Source organism: Equus przewalskii, chromosome 3 (genome assembly GCF_037783145.1).
Source record: "Equus przewalskii isolate Varuska chromosome 3, EquPr2, whole genome shotgun sequence".
Taxonomy (NCBI): Eukaryota; Metazoa; Chordata; class Mammalia; order Perissodactyla; family Equidae; genus Equus; species Equus przewalskii.
This window is the reverse complement of record NC_091833.1, coordinates 117756355-117771123: the sequence shown is the minus strand read 5'-3', so window position 1 is coordinate 117771123 and position 14769 is coordinate 117756355. Positions and strand designations below refer to the sequence as shown.

Here is a 14769-nt window from a genome sequence, read left to right as displayed (position 1 = left end):
ATGCCCCTGGCCTTTGCCAGGCCTCTGCCTGGTCTATGGCCCCTTTCCCAGGACCGGACCTGGGCAACAGTGCTCCTCCACGGGTTCAGTCCTTCCTTTCCTGACACCCATTGCCCAAGGGATAATCCAGACTCTTTAACCTGGAATCTGAGCCCTCCAAGATCTGACTCCCCCCGCCCCCGCCGCTCCCCACCTCTGTGCTCCTGGCACACTGGGCAGCCTTCAGTTACCTGGACATGCCAGTCCATCTTCCCCCACCCAGGCTCCCTCTTCTTGGAACTCCCTCCTCCCTTCTGGTCCCTCGAGTTCTCAGCTCCAAGGTCTCTTCCTCGAGGGAGCCCTCCCAGACGTCCTGGTTGAGTGCCTCCCCAGGGTTCCCGCAGCTAGGCCGGGTTGTGCCTCCCTCCTGTCTCCACCACCAGCCTGGGAGAGTCGGGGATCATGGGGACCAGACGCCGGCCCAGGGCCTGGCACGCTGCGGGCGTCCTGCAGGAGCTGCAGATCCAGGCCCGGTTTCCGGCCGGTGGTGGAGACCCCGGGAACACTGCTCACAAAGGCCTCACCAACAGCGAGGAAGCTGAGGCCCAGAGAGGCCTGGTATGCGGGCCGCCGAACGCTGGCCTGGACTAACGTCCGGCTCCGCGCAGGCGGCCGGGCGTGTCGCGCCAAGAGCAAGGAAGCCAGAGACCAGAGCAGCCGTCAGTCCACAGACCACAACTCCCGAGAGGCCTTGCGGGCGGAGGGGCGCCAGCCGCGTCTCTCGCGGGAAAGGGGAAGCCTGAGCTCGCGAGCGTGGGCGAGGCCGGAAGGAGGCCCGTTTCAAAGTGGTAACAGATGGTTTTCTTATCCAATAGGATTGAAAATATGCCTCCTCGACTGGTAGACCGCGGCAGCGGCGGCCAATGGGGATGCGCGGGGGGCGGAGCCAAGGCCTCCGGAGCGGAAGTGGGTCGCTGTCGAGGCGGCGGCGTCTTGCGGGAGGCTTCTCGGCGGCTTCCGAAGGTGCTTCCGCGCTCCGGCGCGTCGGTGGCGGAGCCTGCTGGGCCAGGCCAGCTCCAGGTAGGCCGGGCTGCGGGGGAGAAGCGGCAGGCCGGGGCCGGGAAGATGCGCGGTTCGGGCGGCTCGCGGCCTGCAGAGGCCTTGGAGCCGCGGCCCAGCGAGCCGCCTTGGCGCCGCCGCCCTGGCTCGCGCCCCGCCGCCCGCCGGGCCTCTCCTGGGAGCGAGGGCCAGCTCGCTCGCCCGCCCCGCCGTCCGCGCGGGTGCACGAGCCCTGCCGGGGGCGGCAGGCCTCGCCCTCTCTCGCCTGCCCGGCGGGCGGAGGCCGCGGCGCCTCGTCCGTGGCTTCGCTGGGGAAACTGAGGCTGGGGTGGGGAGGGACGAGCCAAGGTCACCCGGAGAGTCGGGCGGAGCGGCCCGGGGCGCGGCCGGTGCGGGCCGTTCGAGGGAGCCCTGGGCAAGGTTTTTGTTCCCCTCCGGCGCCGCCTCCTTTGTGTGCTCGCGCCCCGCCCCGCCCCCGTGGGCCTGCGAGTCCGCCCAAACCGCGTGGCGGGGCCGCCTGTGGGCCGGGACGGCGCGGGGGACGGTGGGGCCGGCCGGGGGAGCGCCGGGGCCGGCCGGGGGAGCGCCCGGCGGGCCGAGCTTGTTGGAGCCTCGGCTTCCGGTGGCGGCGGAACCCGTGACCGCCGAGGCCGCGCCCCCGCCCCGCGGGCGCCCGCACCTCCCCGGCGCGCCCGTGGGCAGGCGCCGGAAGGTTAAGCTGGGTCTTAAAAAGCTTGAGAGCCGAACCGGAGCTGGGTGAATGCCGCTTTCCACTCTTTGACCCGGCGAGGGCGAAGGGGAGAGTTCAGCGCCTGGAGCCCGCGGTAGCCGTTTCTGGGGGCTTGGCTTTTGTCTTACCCGTGCCTGTGCCCGTATACCTTCGTTCTCCTTCTGCGCCGAGTCCTCGTTGCCAGACCTGGGGTCTCGGATTAGGCTCCTGAGCGGTTGGGGAGATGAAGGCGGTCTCCTCAAGGTCACACACCCGCCAGTTGACGACCGCGAGTCCAGGGCCGACGTTTCCTGACTGCAGGACTAGGCCTTTGAGTTCAGTGACCGGGAGTTTGGGGACCACTGGTAATCAAAGGTAGAGACGTTGAAAGAAAACGTTTTGTTTTTCTGATTGTTTGTTTCTCACTAGGTGGGGACATGCTGGGTTCGGTTTTATCTGTGAGTTTGAGGTGAAATGGAAACGTTCAAATAGATGTGTTGCCGGTTTTTATATTGCCTGCGCTTGAGCTTCCAACTCTGATTCAAAAATCCTAATAGGGTACTTATCAACCTTTTTGCAATGGTCGCCCACCCCCCGGAGCTTTTTTAGATATCATTTTCCTGATTGTCCTCTCCGTGTAATTTTGATGCTGTCTATATAGTCCATGCCTTTTTGTGTACTGTATGCGTATCTATGCTGTGTACATGAAAAGCGTGAGAACTTTTTACCCACTAAATCAGCATATTTTTGAGGCCTTCTGTGTGTCAGGCTTTCTGCTTGGGGTACAGCAGTGAATAAAATAGGAATGGTACAGGCCCTGGTGGAGCTGAGGAGTGAGGGTGGAGGGAATGAGAGATTCCCTGAGGTTGACTGTGCCCAAGATGGGACTGGGAAGGTAAGCAGGAACCAGTTCACAAAAGGTCTTTGGTGTGCCCTGGAGTTAAGGAATTCAGAATTTATTTTATTTGTTTATTTTTTTGAGGAAGATTAGTCCTGCGCTAACATCTGCAGCCAGTCCTCCTCTTTTTCCTGAGGAAAACTGGCCCTGAACTAACATCCGTGCCCCTCTTCCTACACTTTATATGTGGGACGCCTGCCACAGCATGGCCTGTCAAGTGGTGCCTTGTCCGCACCCGGGATCCGGAACCAGTGAACCCCAGGGCCACCAAAACGGAACGTGCGCACTTAACCGCTGTGCCACCAGCTGGCACCCAGAGTTTATCTTAAGGGCAAGTGGGAAATCACTAAATTGAGTTGTAAGCAGAGAAGTAACACGGTTAGATTTGCATTTCGGGAAAATCACTGTGCTATGAGAAGGATGACTTAGAAAAGTGGGTAAGAGTAGTGGTCTCAGGACAAGTTAGGAAGAAGGAGAAGGGTAGCTTGGACCAGGGTGGTGACTGAGGACCAAACTTGGTGTCAGTGCTTGCCACTTGTGGCAGTTCTTCACTACCTCTTTACTTAAAGGCTGTTAGAGTCCATATCCAGTAGTATACCCCTACCAATTTCTGGAAAGGATTTGAGGTGCTGCTCAATGAAGATATGTTTACAAGGTAATTGGTTTATGTGCTGTATAAGAGTGACTTTGTATGTTCCCTGTGTATGTGTTACCAGTGACTTATTTTTAAATGATTTAGCTACATCTTTCACTGTCCCCAGATTAGGAATCTTTGAAGGATGAGATGGTTCCTGTAGAATATTACAAGGTTGACTCTTCTGTTATTGAGATATAATTCACATGTATGCTCTTCTGAGTTGTCTTTCCTAAATAACTTATTTCTCAGCAGGACTTGGGGAATTGCGAAGGTTTGCTCTCTGAGGAGGAGGGCCCAGAGCACAGATACTGCTGTGCTCTGAGGTCAGAGTTCAAGTGTGAGAAAACATGTGAGGTTAGGATGGAGGGTCCCACCACAGGGATCTGAAATTTCCTTTGGAAGTGATTTTTTTTTTTTCCCAGGCGTAAATAAGAATTGTCAAGTTCATAGAATACCACACCATGCAGAGTAGGAAAGGCTTGGAAACATTTCAGAATGAGTATTATTAGTAGCCTGTTTGTACAAAAGAGAAATTGTGACCATGAGCGTTTCCTGGAGTATTCTTTTTAAACCACGTGGTTTCCTGGTGTTCCCATTAGGGTACATTAACTGAGAATGTGCCACCAGATAGCTGATTAAGTTGGCTTGCTGTGTAGACTTATTTGACAAACACAAATTTTAAATGAAGGAAGGTCTGCTAATTGACATTTTTATCTGCTGATGCCGTTTTGTTTTGGAATCATAATTGCTTTATGGTGTTATGAATGTGACTCGGTTTCTGTAGGAGTTACTCTAGGTTTGTGATGTAGTCACACCTCTTGAGTAGTTTCTACCACTTACTATCACATCCACCCTGCCTAGGAGTTGTGGTTAGCTCTAGCTTACGTGTCCTGAAGCACAGGGACGTCAAGGTCACTTGCCCAAGGTCACACAGGTAATAAACAGACCTAGCATCTTTGTTCTTTTTGCTGGACTTTATGTCATTCTCATTTTTATGTATTGGGAAGGCACATGGGTGATGTTTCCAGTAGCTTCAAATAGTAAAAATAAAACTTAAAGTGGGGGATATTGTCTTTATTTTATGTTTCTTTTTCTTTTCAAGTAACATTTACCCAGGAGGAGTCAGATTATAAATATTCTCAAGAAACTTGATTTACAGTGATTGCATTGTATTCCTGAAGACACTGGTTATTGTTCCTGAGTGAATCTGTCTCCTTTGCCCAGCCGGGGGAGGTGGTCCTAGGGCCTGGGCATTTTCCTCTCTGCTCTACTTCACCTCTTCTTTTAGCCAAACTTGCTGAATTCTGCGGCTTGCCAGAGCAGATCAGTACTGAAACTTGCTTCCTTTCTAAGCATCTTCTGGATGTTTTTCAGTTCTTACCTGTTAGTTAAGAACTGTTTGTTCTGGTCTCTTCCTGCATGGTGAAAGTGCCTCAGGTAGAGCTGTTCTCCCATGATGATCATCTATTTTAAGTCTCCCTTTGTTTCCTGATGGTGACTATTTTTACCTGCAGTGTAAGGCTCCATTTCCCCCATCCCTGAAATTCATCCCCCCCCCCCCAAAACACTCTGTGCCATTTCTTCTAAGTATCTGCCATCTTTTTCAACTGTCTAATGAGCTTGATAATTTAATTTCAATTTGAAAAAAATCTTTAGCCAATGTTTGTGCGAAGTCCTGTGCTAAGAGGAGGGGTGCCGTGATAAGTATTTGACTTAGGGTTGTGTTTATCGTATTGAGTACAGTAGAAGAAATGGTTACCTCAGGACCAGGAGGAGTGAGAGAAATGTAAGTAAAACCTTTGCAGTAGGCCTTGGGGGGTGAACAGGAGTTCTTCAAAGGGGGATGGGATAGAGTGGCCTTTGCAGGCAGGGGAACAGTGTATATCAAATTATGGCACTGTGATAGGAAAGAGCCTAGAGTGGGTCACTGACTCCCTGGGTACCTGGAGGAAAGTAGTCAGTTCTGCTTTAAACGTTTGTTTGAAAGCATGCATTAGTTCCAACAAGATTGATATATTAGGGAACAATTTCAACATAATGGGAATTTTGAGTTTGCTGTGCATTTCATCTGTGGGAAATTATGGTGAACACAGAAAATTGAACTCGGCTGAACCAAGCTTGAGTCTGTGCGTTATAAGCTACAGCCGTGTGTATCTGATGTTACAGCATTCAGCTTACTCCAATAACTCAGGAGCTGCACACCTGGGAAAGTGCCATAGTTATTTATAGGATATGTGCATTTCTTAACTATTGAACACGCGTACAACGTGTGTATGTCAAAGTGTTTGAGTGTTGTAGCCCAATTCTATTTTTTCCCGTAAGGCCTGTGGGTTTTTTTTTTTTTTTTCCGTATCTTGTGGCAGTTTTTAGGAACACATGTCCAACTGGAAATGAGGCCCAAAAAGTAAGTGGTGGGATAGGGAGGAGAGGTTGGCTGTACTATATGAAGGCAATGGGTATGATCGTTTGGGACCATTTGCAGTATTCCTGGGTCTTTTGGAGTCTGGTGATGTTTTGTGTGTGCTACCACGTGAAACCTTGGAACTTCCTCAGGCCTACTTAAGGTTCTTCCTACTGCTCTCTTCAGCCTTTTCTATCTCTATTAGAGCATTTCTTTCATAGTAGGTGCTTGCTCTTCTTTCTGCAGCACCCCCAGGTGCTACATTTTTCCTGGGGCCCAAGGACCATTGACTTCATATTTTGCTTCCTAGGTAGAGTGTTGAAAAGAGAGTTGAAGAGTGTCTAGATTAGGGCTTCTGCTGCTGCTCACAAACCCAGGTGTGGGCTCCCACTGCCAAGATTAATGTCTCTAGAGAATTGGATTTGTCTCGCCTTTCGGTGACAGCACACATTCATTGATTAGCTAGCCCACACATGCACCTGCCTAGGAGTGGAAGGGAATGCTTTGTGCTGAGAGGACTTCCCCTCCAGTATGCAAATAAGAGAATTCCCAATGTCAGGCACTGCTCTGCTGCTCTCTGCTGTAGGTATAGGTCAAAGAACCAAATCTGTGAGCTTCTGACTTCCCCCTCCCAACGAGGCCCTGCACCTTGGCTATTTTTAGTGGTTCTAGATTCACTCCACACACACACTCCACTGTACCCTCTCCTGGGTTCATGATTCAGTACAAGCAGCTAAGCTTCCTAGCCAGCTTTATCTGGCAGGCTCCATGCTTGGGTGCCATCCACACAGGCCCAGCATGCCTGCCTGCCTCCTGTGAATTTTATGGCCACAGTGACCTTGGCCTGGGGAAGACTGGGAGGTTGCTGATGGCCTCAGCTCCTGAGGTCGATTTGCCCCATTGGCCTCTGATATCTTTTCAGCCTCTGCAGGGAGGGATCCTTAGGTTTCCTTCATTATGTTACCCTTGCTCCTCGCCCCCAGGAATTGGCTTTGTTTGTATTGCCAGACCCCTAGGCTACCATGGCTGAAAGAAAATTAAAAGTTAGGGGTCAGAGAGGTAGAGAAGCCACCCAGCTTCGCTTCCATGCTGTCCCAGAGAAACCCTTCTACAAAGGGTCAGGTAGTTGGCTTCTGACCTGCCAAGATTAGTTGGTTGGATTTGGTGTCTTTTAATATGTCTCTCAATTCAATTACTGATAACAACTTCATCAGACATGGCTGTTAGAGAATTAAGGTGCCCTGCTCCTGGGGTTTCTATGACAAAGGGTTATCCTAGCGACTAGGAGGAATTCTCCATAATCCTGCATGTGAAGCTATGGAGAAATTTGTTAGAGCAGCTTCTTTGAGAAGAGGAGGAGCCAAGGTCCGCTCTGGGTGTATTTGAGTCATAGGTGTGTCCTGGAAATCCCAGAGGGCAGGGCTAGGGGGGTGGATTGAAGCCTTAGCTAAACCTTGTCTATTTAACATACCTAGAAAAAGAATTTTTTTTCCTGCTTTATCTCCCCAAGTCCCCCTGGTACATAGTTGTATATCTTAGTTGCCGGTCCCTCTAGTTGTGGCATGTGGGATGCCACTTCGGCGTGGCCTGACGAGTGGTGCCGTGTCCTCGCCCAGGATCCGAACTGGCGAAACCCTGGGCTGCCACAGCAGAGCTCACGAACTTAACCACTCGGCCACAGGGCCAGCCCTAGAAAAAGAATATTAGGTGAAGTTTTATTTTGACTTTTTTATTGCGGCAAAATAGATACAATTTAAAATAGACCACTTGAACCACTTTTAAGTGTTCAGTGGCTTTGAGTAAATTTACACTGTTGTGCAACCATTATGACCATTCATCTCCAGAACTTTGTCTTCCCAGACAGAAACTATTCATTAAACAATAACTCCTCATCCCCCGCCCCCTCAGTCCCTGGCAACCTCCATTCTTCTTTCTGTCCTTGGATTTGATAACTTGAGTAGACCAGTACATCTGTAGGAACACAGAAAGTACCTCATATAAGAGAAATTACGCAATATTTGTCCTTTTGTGTCTTACATCACTGAGCATAATGTCTCAAGGTTCATCCGTGTTGCAGCATGTTGTTTTTTCCATAGATTTTCGAAAAGCTGAAGTTTATTCTTAATTCTCTACCCTTGCACCTCAAGGCCCGAATCATAAAGAAAAGTAGAACATCTCTAAACCTGGACAGCTATTCTTTTTTCTCTAGTAGAAGCAAAAGGTGATCCTTAATGGGTCTTGCATTAGGTGAAAAGGAAAGAATTTCCCTGAGTGACAGATCACTGAGCAGATTTGAAGGCCCCGTACCTCTGGTTCTCCTTTCAGGCCTCTGGGACTTTTTTGGTTGCTGGTGATGGCTTCATTAGGGTCATAAGATAAATTTGTGAAAGACCCAGTTACTGTCTCTCCAAACATAGTCTGCTGCTTTCTCTTTCTGCCGGATCCATTTATCTAGTCCCTGTGAAAACCTCAGAGGAGACCATGGTGCAGGCTGTGCACCTCCTTTAGGAGTAAGTAACGGGGTGAGGGCTGTCCTGCTGCCTCTGTGCTGGCTATTCAGCCTCCTCTAAGCCTAAGCCTACGTCCTGCCACGTTTTTTCTGGAAATGAATTAAGCCTTGCTGACAGCCGGAAGCATTCGTTCCAGTTCTTCCTGGGGTTGAAGGTTTGCTTTGCTGTCGTCTGGTCACACTTACACTGGTAAGCAGAGCTACAATTTCTGGCCTTTATGACATAATCCATATTTATTGCTTATTATTGGTTGTCTTTCCACTTAGAATATATACTCCATGAGTGTCTCTTTTGTTCACCGCTGTATTTCTAGTCCCTGGAGCAGTGCCTGACCCAGAGTAGGCACCTGTAAATAGTTGTTGAATTAATTAGCTGATGGGGTTGCCTTCAGGGTGCTAGGAACAGTACTGGGTACTTTCATTCAGCATCTCTGTTCCACAGAACAGCTGCAAGGTAAGGGATATTTTTCCTGCATTAAAGACGATGAAACTGAGGTACCAAGGTCAAATATTTGTGCAAGGCTATAGGGCTCACCTGGCCAGCTGCGTGATGGCCTGCTATTTACCATGCATCCTCGTTTGTGTAATAAGCAAGAGGCTCATATTTCTCCTAGGTACTAAGGCCTGGTTGTTGATGTGACAGTCGCATCAGAGTTCCATTTAAGAAACTTTGAAATGAAAGTTATTGGCAACTCTTAATGCTCGTGCCCCCTTCCCCTGGAGGGCAGGTTGTACTGGGTGCTGGTATGTTGTCAGTGGCCTTGGGTATTTTTGACTTTGTTTACTAAAGCAGTGACCAGTACAAAACAGCAGTCTGTAAAATACTCTTGCTCTTTAACACATGTTCGTAATCCTACTTTTGAAATTTCATTTAGGGAAATACTTAACATGAGAATGATTATATGTTTATGATTTTAAAAGGGGAGACATGAGCTAGATAGTTGGTACTGGCCAGTGCCTGATCAGTCACTGATAAATTGGCATTTCCCTCATGAAATTCTGTAGGATTTAGGCTTCTCTCTGCTTTTACCAAGCTGGCATAAACAGGTTGCCCTGCCAGCTCATTCAGACTCATGGGAGGCTATGCCTGTGTCTCAGAATAGTCATTTATGAGTTTACAGTGAGAGCTGCCTTATAATTGCCCCACAGAATAAGTGACCTGATGTGTCCGCATATCATCTTCCGGGAGGAAAATGCACAAAGAGCCAGCTTAGAATCAAGATTGCTTAGCGATTGTGGAACCAGTATGGGGGAGTTAGGTGTCAGATTTTCAGTGGGTGACTGTGTCAGCCTCGTCTGCCCTGGTATGGTTGGGACTCCTGTACCTGCTGTGGGGCTGGGCTGGACAGAGCTGCTCATCCGAACTTCTCCCTTGGACGTGCTGCAGAGTTGCTGCTGCTTTCTGTTTCAGGTGCACCCCTCCCTCACCCCTTTGCTGCTGACTCTTTTTTTCTTGGCTTGTGGGAAAACCATGGTGTGAGATATGGTGACTGAATCCAGCTCCAATCTAACACTTCCTGCTTCCTGCCTGGCTAACAGTCTGTTTCTAACCTTTATGTTTGTAGGCATACATATATAATCACATCCACATATGCATCGTGCACATATATATGATTACGTATGTCACACTCCACTAGAGTTAGGGGTTGGGTCACCATTTGAAGTGTTCGTGGTAGCTTCATGGGGGAAAAAACCAGTCTCTAACCATAACAGAATGATTGAGTAGACCAGTACATCTGTAGGAACACAGAAAGTACTAACCTCGTGAACTCCCCCCACCCATCCCATCAGTCCCCTCTCCTCCTTCCACACTCTGCCACTACATCCAAGCCACACACCTTTCTTCTTGCCTGGGTTGCTCTCAGTCTCCCATCTGCATCCTGACTGGTTGGGTCTCTCTCATCTGCCCTGAGAGCACACAGGTGACATGATCTCTCTGAATGTAGATTTCATTGTGGCATCTCTATCTAAAACCCTGATTGTCCTGCCCTTGGGGTGTGGGCTATGGAAGCATGTGTCAGTAATCTGGCGGAGTCACCTTTGCTGTCCTCACTTCTCTCACACCACCCACACAGTACTTGTCTAGGGCTTTCTTCTTCCCTGCTGCGTGGTTCACCCACCCGGTTTATTCCTTGAACAACTCCCATCATTTTGGACCTCATCGTCAGTGTCACTTGCTCCAGGCATTTTGGCCTCCACTTGCTTGGTCACCAGTGGCCAGCTTCCTGGCCTCATTCTAGCACCTCTGCCTGCTTACTGCTGCTTCCTCCTTGAAATGCCAGCTTTTGTCTATTATCTCCAGGTGCTCCAAGCTTTGTTTCTGACTTTTTATTCTCTTTACAGCTTCCACTTTCTCTGACTCCCCAAATTTTCACACAGATTTCTCGAATCTCTACCTCCACCCAGTTCTGAGTTTTTCAGCTGCCTTTTGACCTTTCTACCTGGATATCACATCCAGCATCTCCAAAACTACAACTGTATACCTTTAACACCTGTTTGTTTTTTGCCTTCCCTAGTTCAGTTTTGTGGCGTCACTCCTGCAGAGTAATCAGCTAGATATCTTGGCATGGATTGTTTCTTCCTCACCCTCCTATCAAAGCTTTAGAAATTCCTGGCATCTGGGCGTCCTGACTATTTCCAGTGCCATGTAGTACCCCAGGTCTTCTTTTCTTAGTGACAGGGACACCAGTAACCGCCCTACTCTCACCCCTGAGCCGTTTGTTTATTCAGTAAACATGAGCATCTGCTTTATGCAGGGGATTAGTTAGGCACAAAGTAGATGGAGCCCCACCCTCTTAGCACTTACATCAAGTGGGGGTGTGCTGAATGACTGCAGGGTTAGCCTTCCAAATTAGAAGAGAGTGGGGCCATTTACTGAGCTAGAGTTCTGGTATGTTTCTTCCTGGACATAGTAAATTTGAGAAACGTGGAAAACATCATCTATTGTCCAAATTATTTCTAGAATTAATACTTCTGATTCAGGTACAGTATTTATTTAAGAGTGTGAGTTCTGGTGTTATACTGCTCTTATACAGGCTCTGATGTTTACTGATTGTGGACTTGGGGCAAGTTGCTTAATCCTTGATCATCCTTAGCTCCCTTGCGTGTAAAATGGTGACCATAATAGTACCTGCCTCCTTATGGGGTGATAGGTGGATAACATGAGCCGGTGTTTGGAAAGCACAGTGCCTTTCAGCTGTTGTTAGTTTTATTATTCTGGTGGCCTCTATCACCTGCATGATCGAGCATTTTTTCTAGTTGGTGAGGGCTACCTTTCCCATGATCCTGAGCCTCTCCCATCCACACAGTGCATTTCTAGTCTGCTGGGAATTCCCCCTTCTTCCCACTTCTGTTCTGTGGTGAATCCAGCCTCTTGGTATATTTCCCTGAGGCCAGCCTTTCACTTTCCTGTGTCCTCTGATCCTTACTATCCCCAAAAGGAAAAAACAGATTTGGAATGAATTGCTGGATTGACCTTGGGCATAGGACGGCATGGAGAATGAGGAAGCTCTAGGGAAGCGACAGTGGTCTTGTTGGAGCTACAGGGCTGCAGGAGGTTGATTTCAGAGATCAGGGAGAGTGTGCAGGCTGAGGAGTGGGGCACCTCCGGGACAGTCATGGGACACGTCTTTAACAACCATATTTGAAAGCCTAAAAATTAACCAAGTGGGAGGCAAGAGGCTTCTGGAATAACCAAGGTCTGTGTATTAGATTATTTCCCTTTGCTCAACAGACAGATCTCTCCCTCCTTCTCTGTCCGTGACATTTTTATCAGATTCTTCTCAGTTCTGAGACACACCATTGAGGTAGATAATCTGTCCCCTCAAAAGCTGTATTGTGGGTGACACCCACATGTAAGACCCTTCTTGGGATCAGAAACATAAATGTATGTGCTGGAATCTAGGAAGTGTGGTGGATCTGGGCCTGTCGTGTGATCTAGTTTTGTGAGTCCTAAGGGGCTGTGGGGGCGCCTCCCTCTTCTGTTCTAACCAGGTGGACTGTCTTCAACCTGGCCAGAGCCTCGGCCCTCAATGCCCACCTAAGTTGAAGGCTCACTGGGTGAGGTGTTGGTTTAGGAAGCATTTGTGCCATTCTTGAGTGAGAGCACCTGTGGGCCCCTGGTATGGGCTCACCTGAGGGCTATCAGGAGATGTCATGCCGTCTGCCACAGGATGACACATTGAAGAGGTTATCCACCACACCACTCAGGGTCAGAGCAGATAATAAGGTGCTGGGGGGGCATGGATGCAGACTACCAAGTGCTGCAGAAAAAGGCTCAGCTGGCTGAGCTGTCCCTTTAAAGGGCCTTCTGAAAAACTTTCTTTGGCTTCTCCTTGTCCTCCTGCATTTCTTTAGTGCCTAGCTCGTATACCTCAGTTACAGCACCTGAGCTACCTATCAGCAACCCCCTCCACCCTATTCTCCATCCACTGCACTGAGAGCTGGTGGCAGGGTGTTTATTCATTGCTGTATTGCCAGGGCAGGAGCCACACTGATAAGTGAATGGGGCAGGAGACATGCAGCCTGTTCTTTTTAAAGCTGGATTGGGTGTGGCATTACACAGCATGTTAGAGCTTGAGCAACGGGGTGGAGCTGTGCAGTGGGTGGTGCGTTTGGAGAGACTGCAAGGCTGGTGCTGGCAGAACAGTCAGTGATGTCAGCCCACAGTTGTTGAGCCTGTGCAGCACGATTCCAAGTGCTCTTTGTGTTAACTCCTGTAACCCTCACACACCTGTTGAAGAGATGCTATTCTGTTTTCTAGGTAAGGAAATAGGGCACAGAGAAGTTCAATGCCTCGCCCAAGGTCACAAGTGGGTGTTTGGAGGCTTCCGACTCCAGTCCAAGCTGACTGGCTCTGAAGATGTGCTCTAAGTGCAAGGCCAGTTGGCCTCCACAGGTCATGCTCAGGAATTAGGACTTGATGGGGAACCAGAGAAAGGCTCCTGAGGTCAGTTATGTTTTAGAAAGATGGGATGGCAGTAGGTTTGAGGGGTACCCAGAGGTGGGAGATCTGTTAGGAGAAGGTAGCAGCACTGGAGATGAAAAGAAGGATGGGCTTGAGATTGGTCCTGTTGTCTCTGCCGCCTCCATCTCTCTCAAATACATCTCTCAAGCTCTGAGGCCATTGTCCTAGTGCAGTGGTTCCCGTGGTATGGCCTCTGGAGCAGCACCATCAGCGTTGCCTAGGAATTTGTTAGAAATGCAAAGTTTTGAGCCCCATCCCAGACCCACTGAATCATAAACTCTGGTTTAACAAGCCCTTCAGGTGAGCCTGGTGCAGGCTTAAGTTTGAGAATAACTGTCTCCGTCCAAACCACTATCACCTAAGACTGGGTGACCCCAGGCCACCTCCTCGCTTTGACTCTCCCTTGGTCCCTCAGGCTTGCCCCGAGCTCAGGGCTTCCCCCACTAGAAGCCCATCTTTGCCCCTTCTACACTGATTACACCATGACTCCTGGCTCCATGTTTTTGCTTCTCATTTGCTTCCTCACCTACTGCATCCCTGACACTGAATTTACCGTGCTTAGCCACCACCTCCCAGTCGGCCCTGAATGAGATCCAAGGGCCTCTCATTCTCCAACAGCCTCTGCAGCTGCTGCTTTCTCTGCCCTTCCTGGAACTTGCTGCTCAGCATCTCAGTCCACAGTTTCTTGGTTCTTCTCCACTCACCTGGTGCCAGTGACAAGTTTCAGCTGGGTACACAGAGTGAATCAGGGTGGGTGGCTCATCTCCTCAGTTAAATTGTGAGGTCCTCCAGAGAACGACAGTGAAGTCATGGGAAGAGCTGGAGGCTCTGGGCTCTGCTTTGGCCTCCGAAGCGCTGTCCCTTCCTGGTTGTCAGAAGTCGGTGAGGTCATGGGTGGCAGTTCTGAATCTCTTGTCTTTTCCCAGCCGCTAGCATAGTACTCTGACAGGGTTTCAATAGCCAGAAAGGAGGGCAGGAGGTGGCATAATGGTTCCATTCGCAGGCTTTGGTATCATGTAGTTCTGTATTCTACAAGAATGCTTACTTTCTAAGTAGCATTGTGGGATCAAGGACATAAATTGCATAAAGTGTTCAGCAAAGCAAGCACCTAGCTGATAGAAAGGACCGGTCAACACTCGAACTGAGCTTTGTTGTCAGTGATGCAGGTGGCAGCATTTGTCGACTTGATACCTTTGTTTTTCAGGGCTTGAAGATACTGGAAATCTGTTTGGCTCCAAATTCCTGTGCTAGCCAGAGGATGAGTAGCCAGTGGGCATGAGCAGTTGAGAACATTGGACTTCTCTGCAAACCTTGGTACAGATCACTTCCCTTCTCGATAGGTTGGAGCCAGAGAGCACAATGAGTACGGTGAGTTTATCAGCTTGTGAATTTTATTTTTTTGAAGTCTAAGCAACTACCTTATTCCTCATGGCACATTAATGAGAGTACCATAAACGTGCTTCTGAGTAACCCTAGTTCTTGAGAGGAGTGTGTGTGGGACCTTCTGGTAGTTATACCAGCTGTCTTGTCTTAAATGAGTCCAGTGTCTTGGGTGGTGCCCTGAAGACAGAAGACTGAGAAGTGTTCAAATTTTATGCTTCCAGAGCAGCT

General features: G+C 49.4%; 1 protein-coding gene across 7 annotated transcripts in view; it reads left to right on the top strand.

The window, feature by feature from the left end:
• The first annotated feature begins 920 nt into the window (after positions 1 to 920).
• RNF4 (ring finger protein 4) overlaps positions 921 to 14769 on the top strand; it is a 34045-nt gene continuing 20196 nt past the window's right edge. For 4 of the 7 annotated variants that reach the window (XM_008528091.2, XM_070615217.1, XM_070615213.1 and 1 more), the window contains exons 1-2: positions 921 to 1059; positions 14363 to 14526. In XM_008528091.2, the coding sequence (XP_008526313.1) occupies positions 14518 to 14526 (9 nt within the window). In that variant the 5' untranslated portion in view covers positions 921 to 1059; positions 14363 to 14517. Of the gene's footprint in view, positions 1060 to 1652; positions 2123 to 14362; positions 14527 to 14769 lie in introns of those variants that run through there. The other 3 variants (XM_008528092.2, XM_070615214.1, XM_070615216.1) reach the window with 2 other exon arrangements.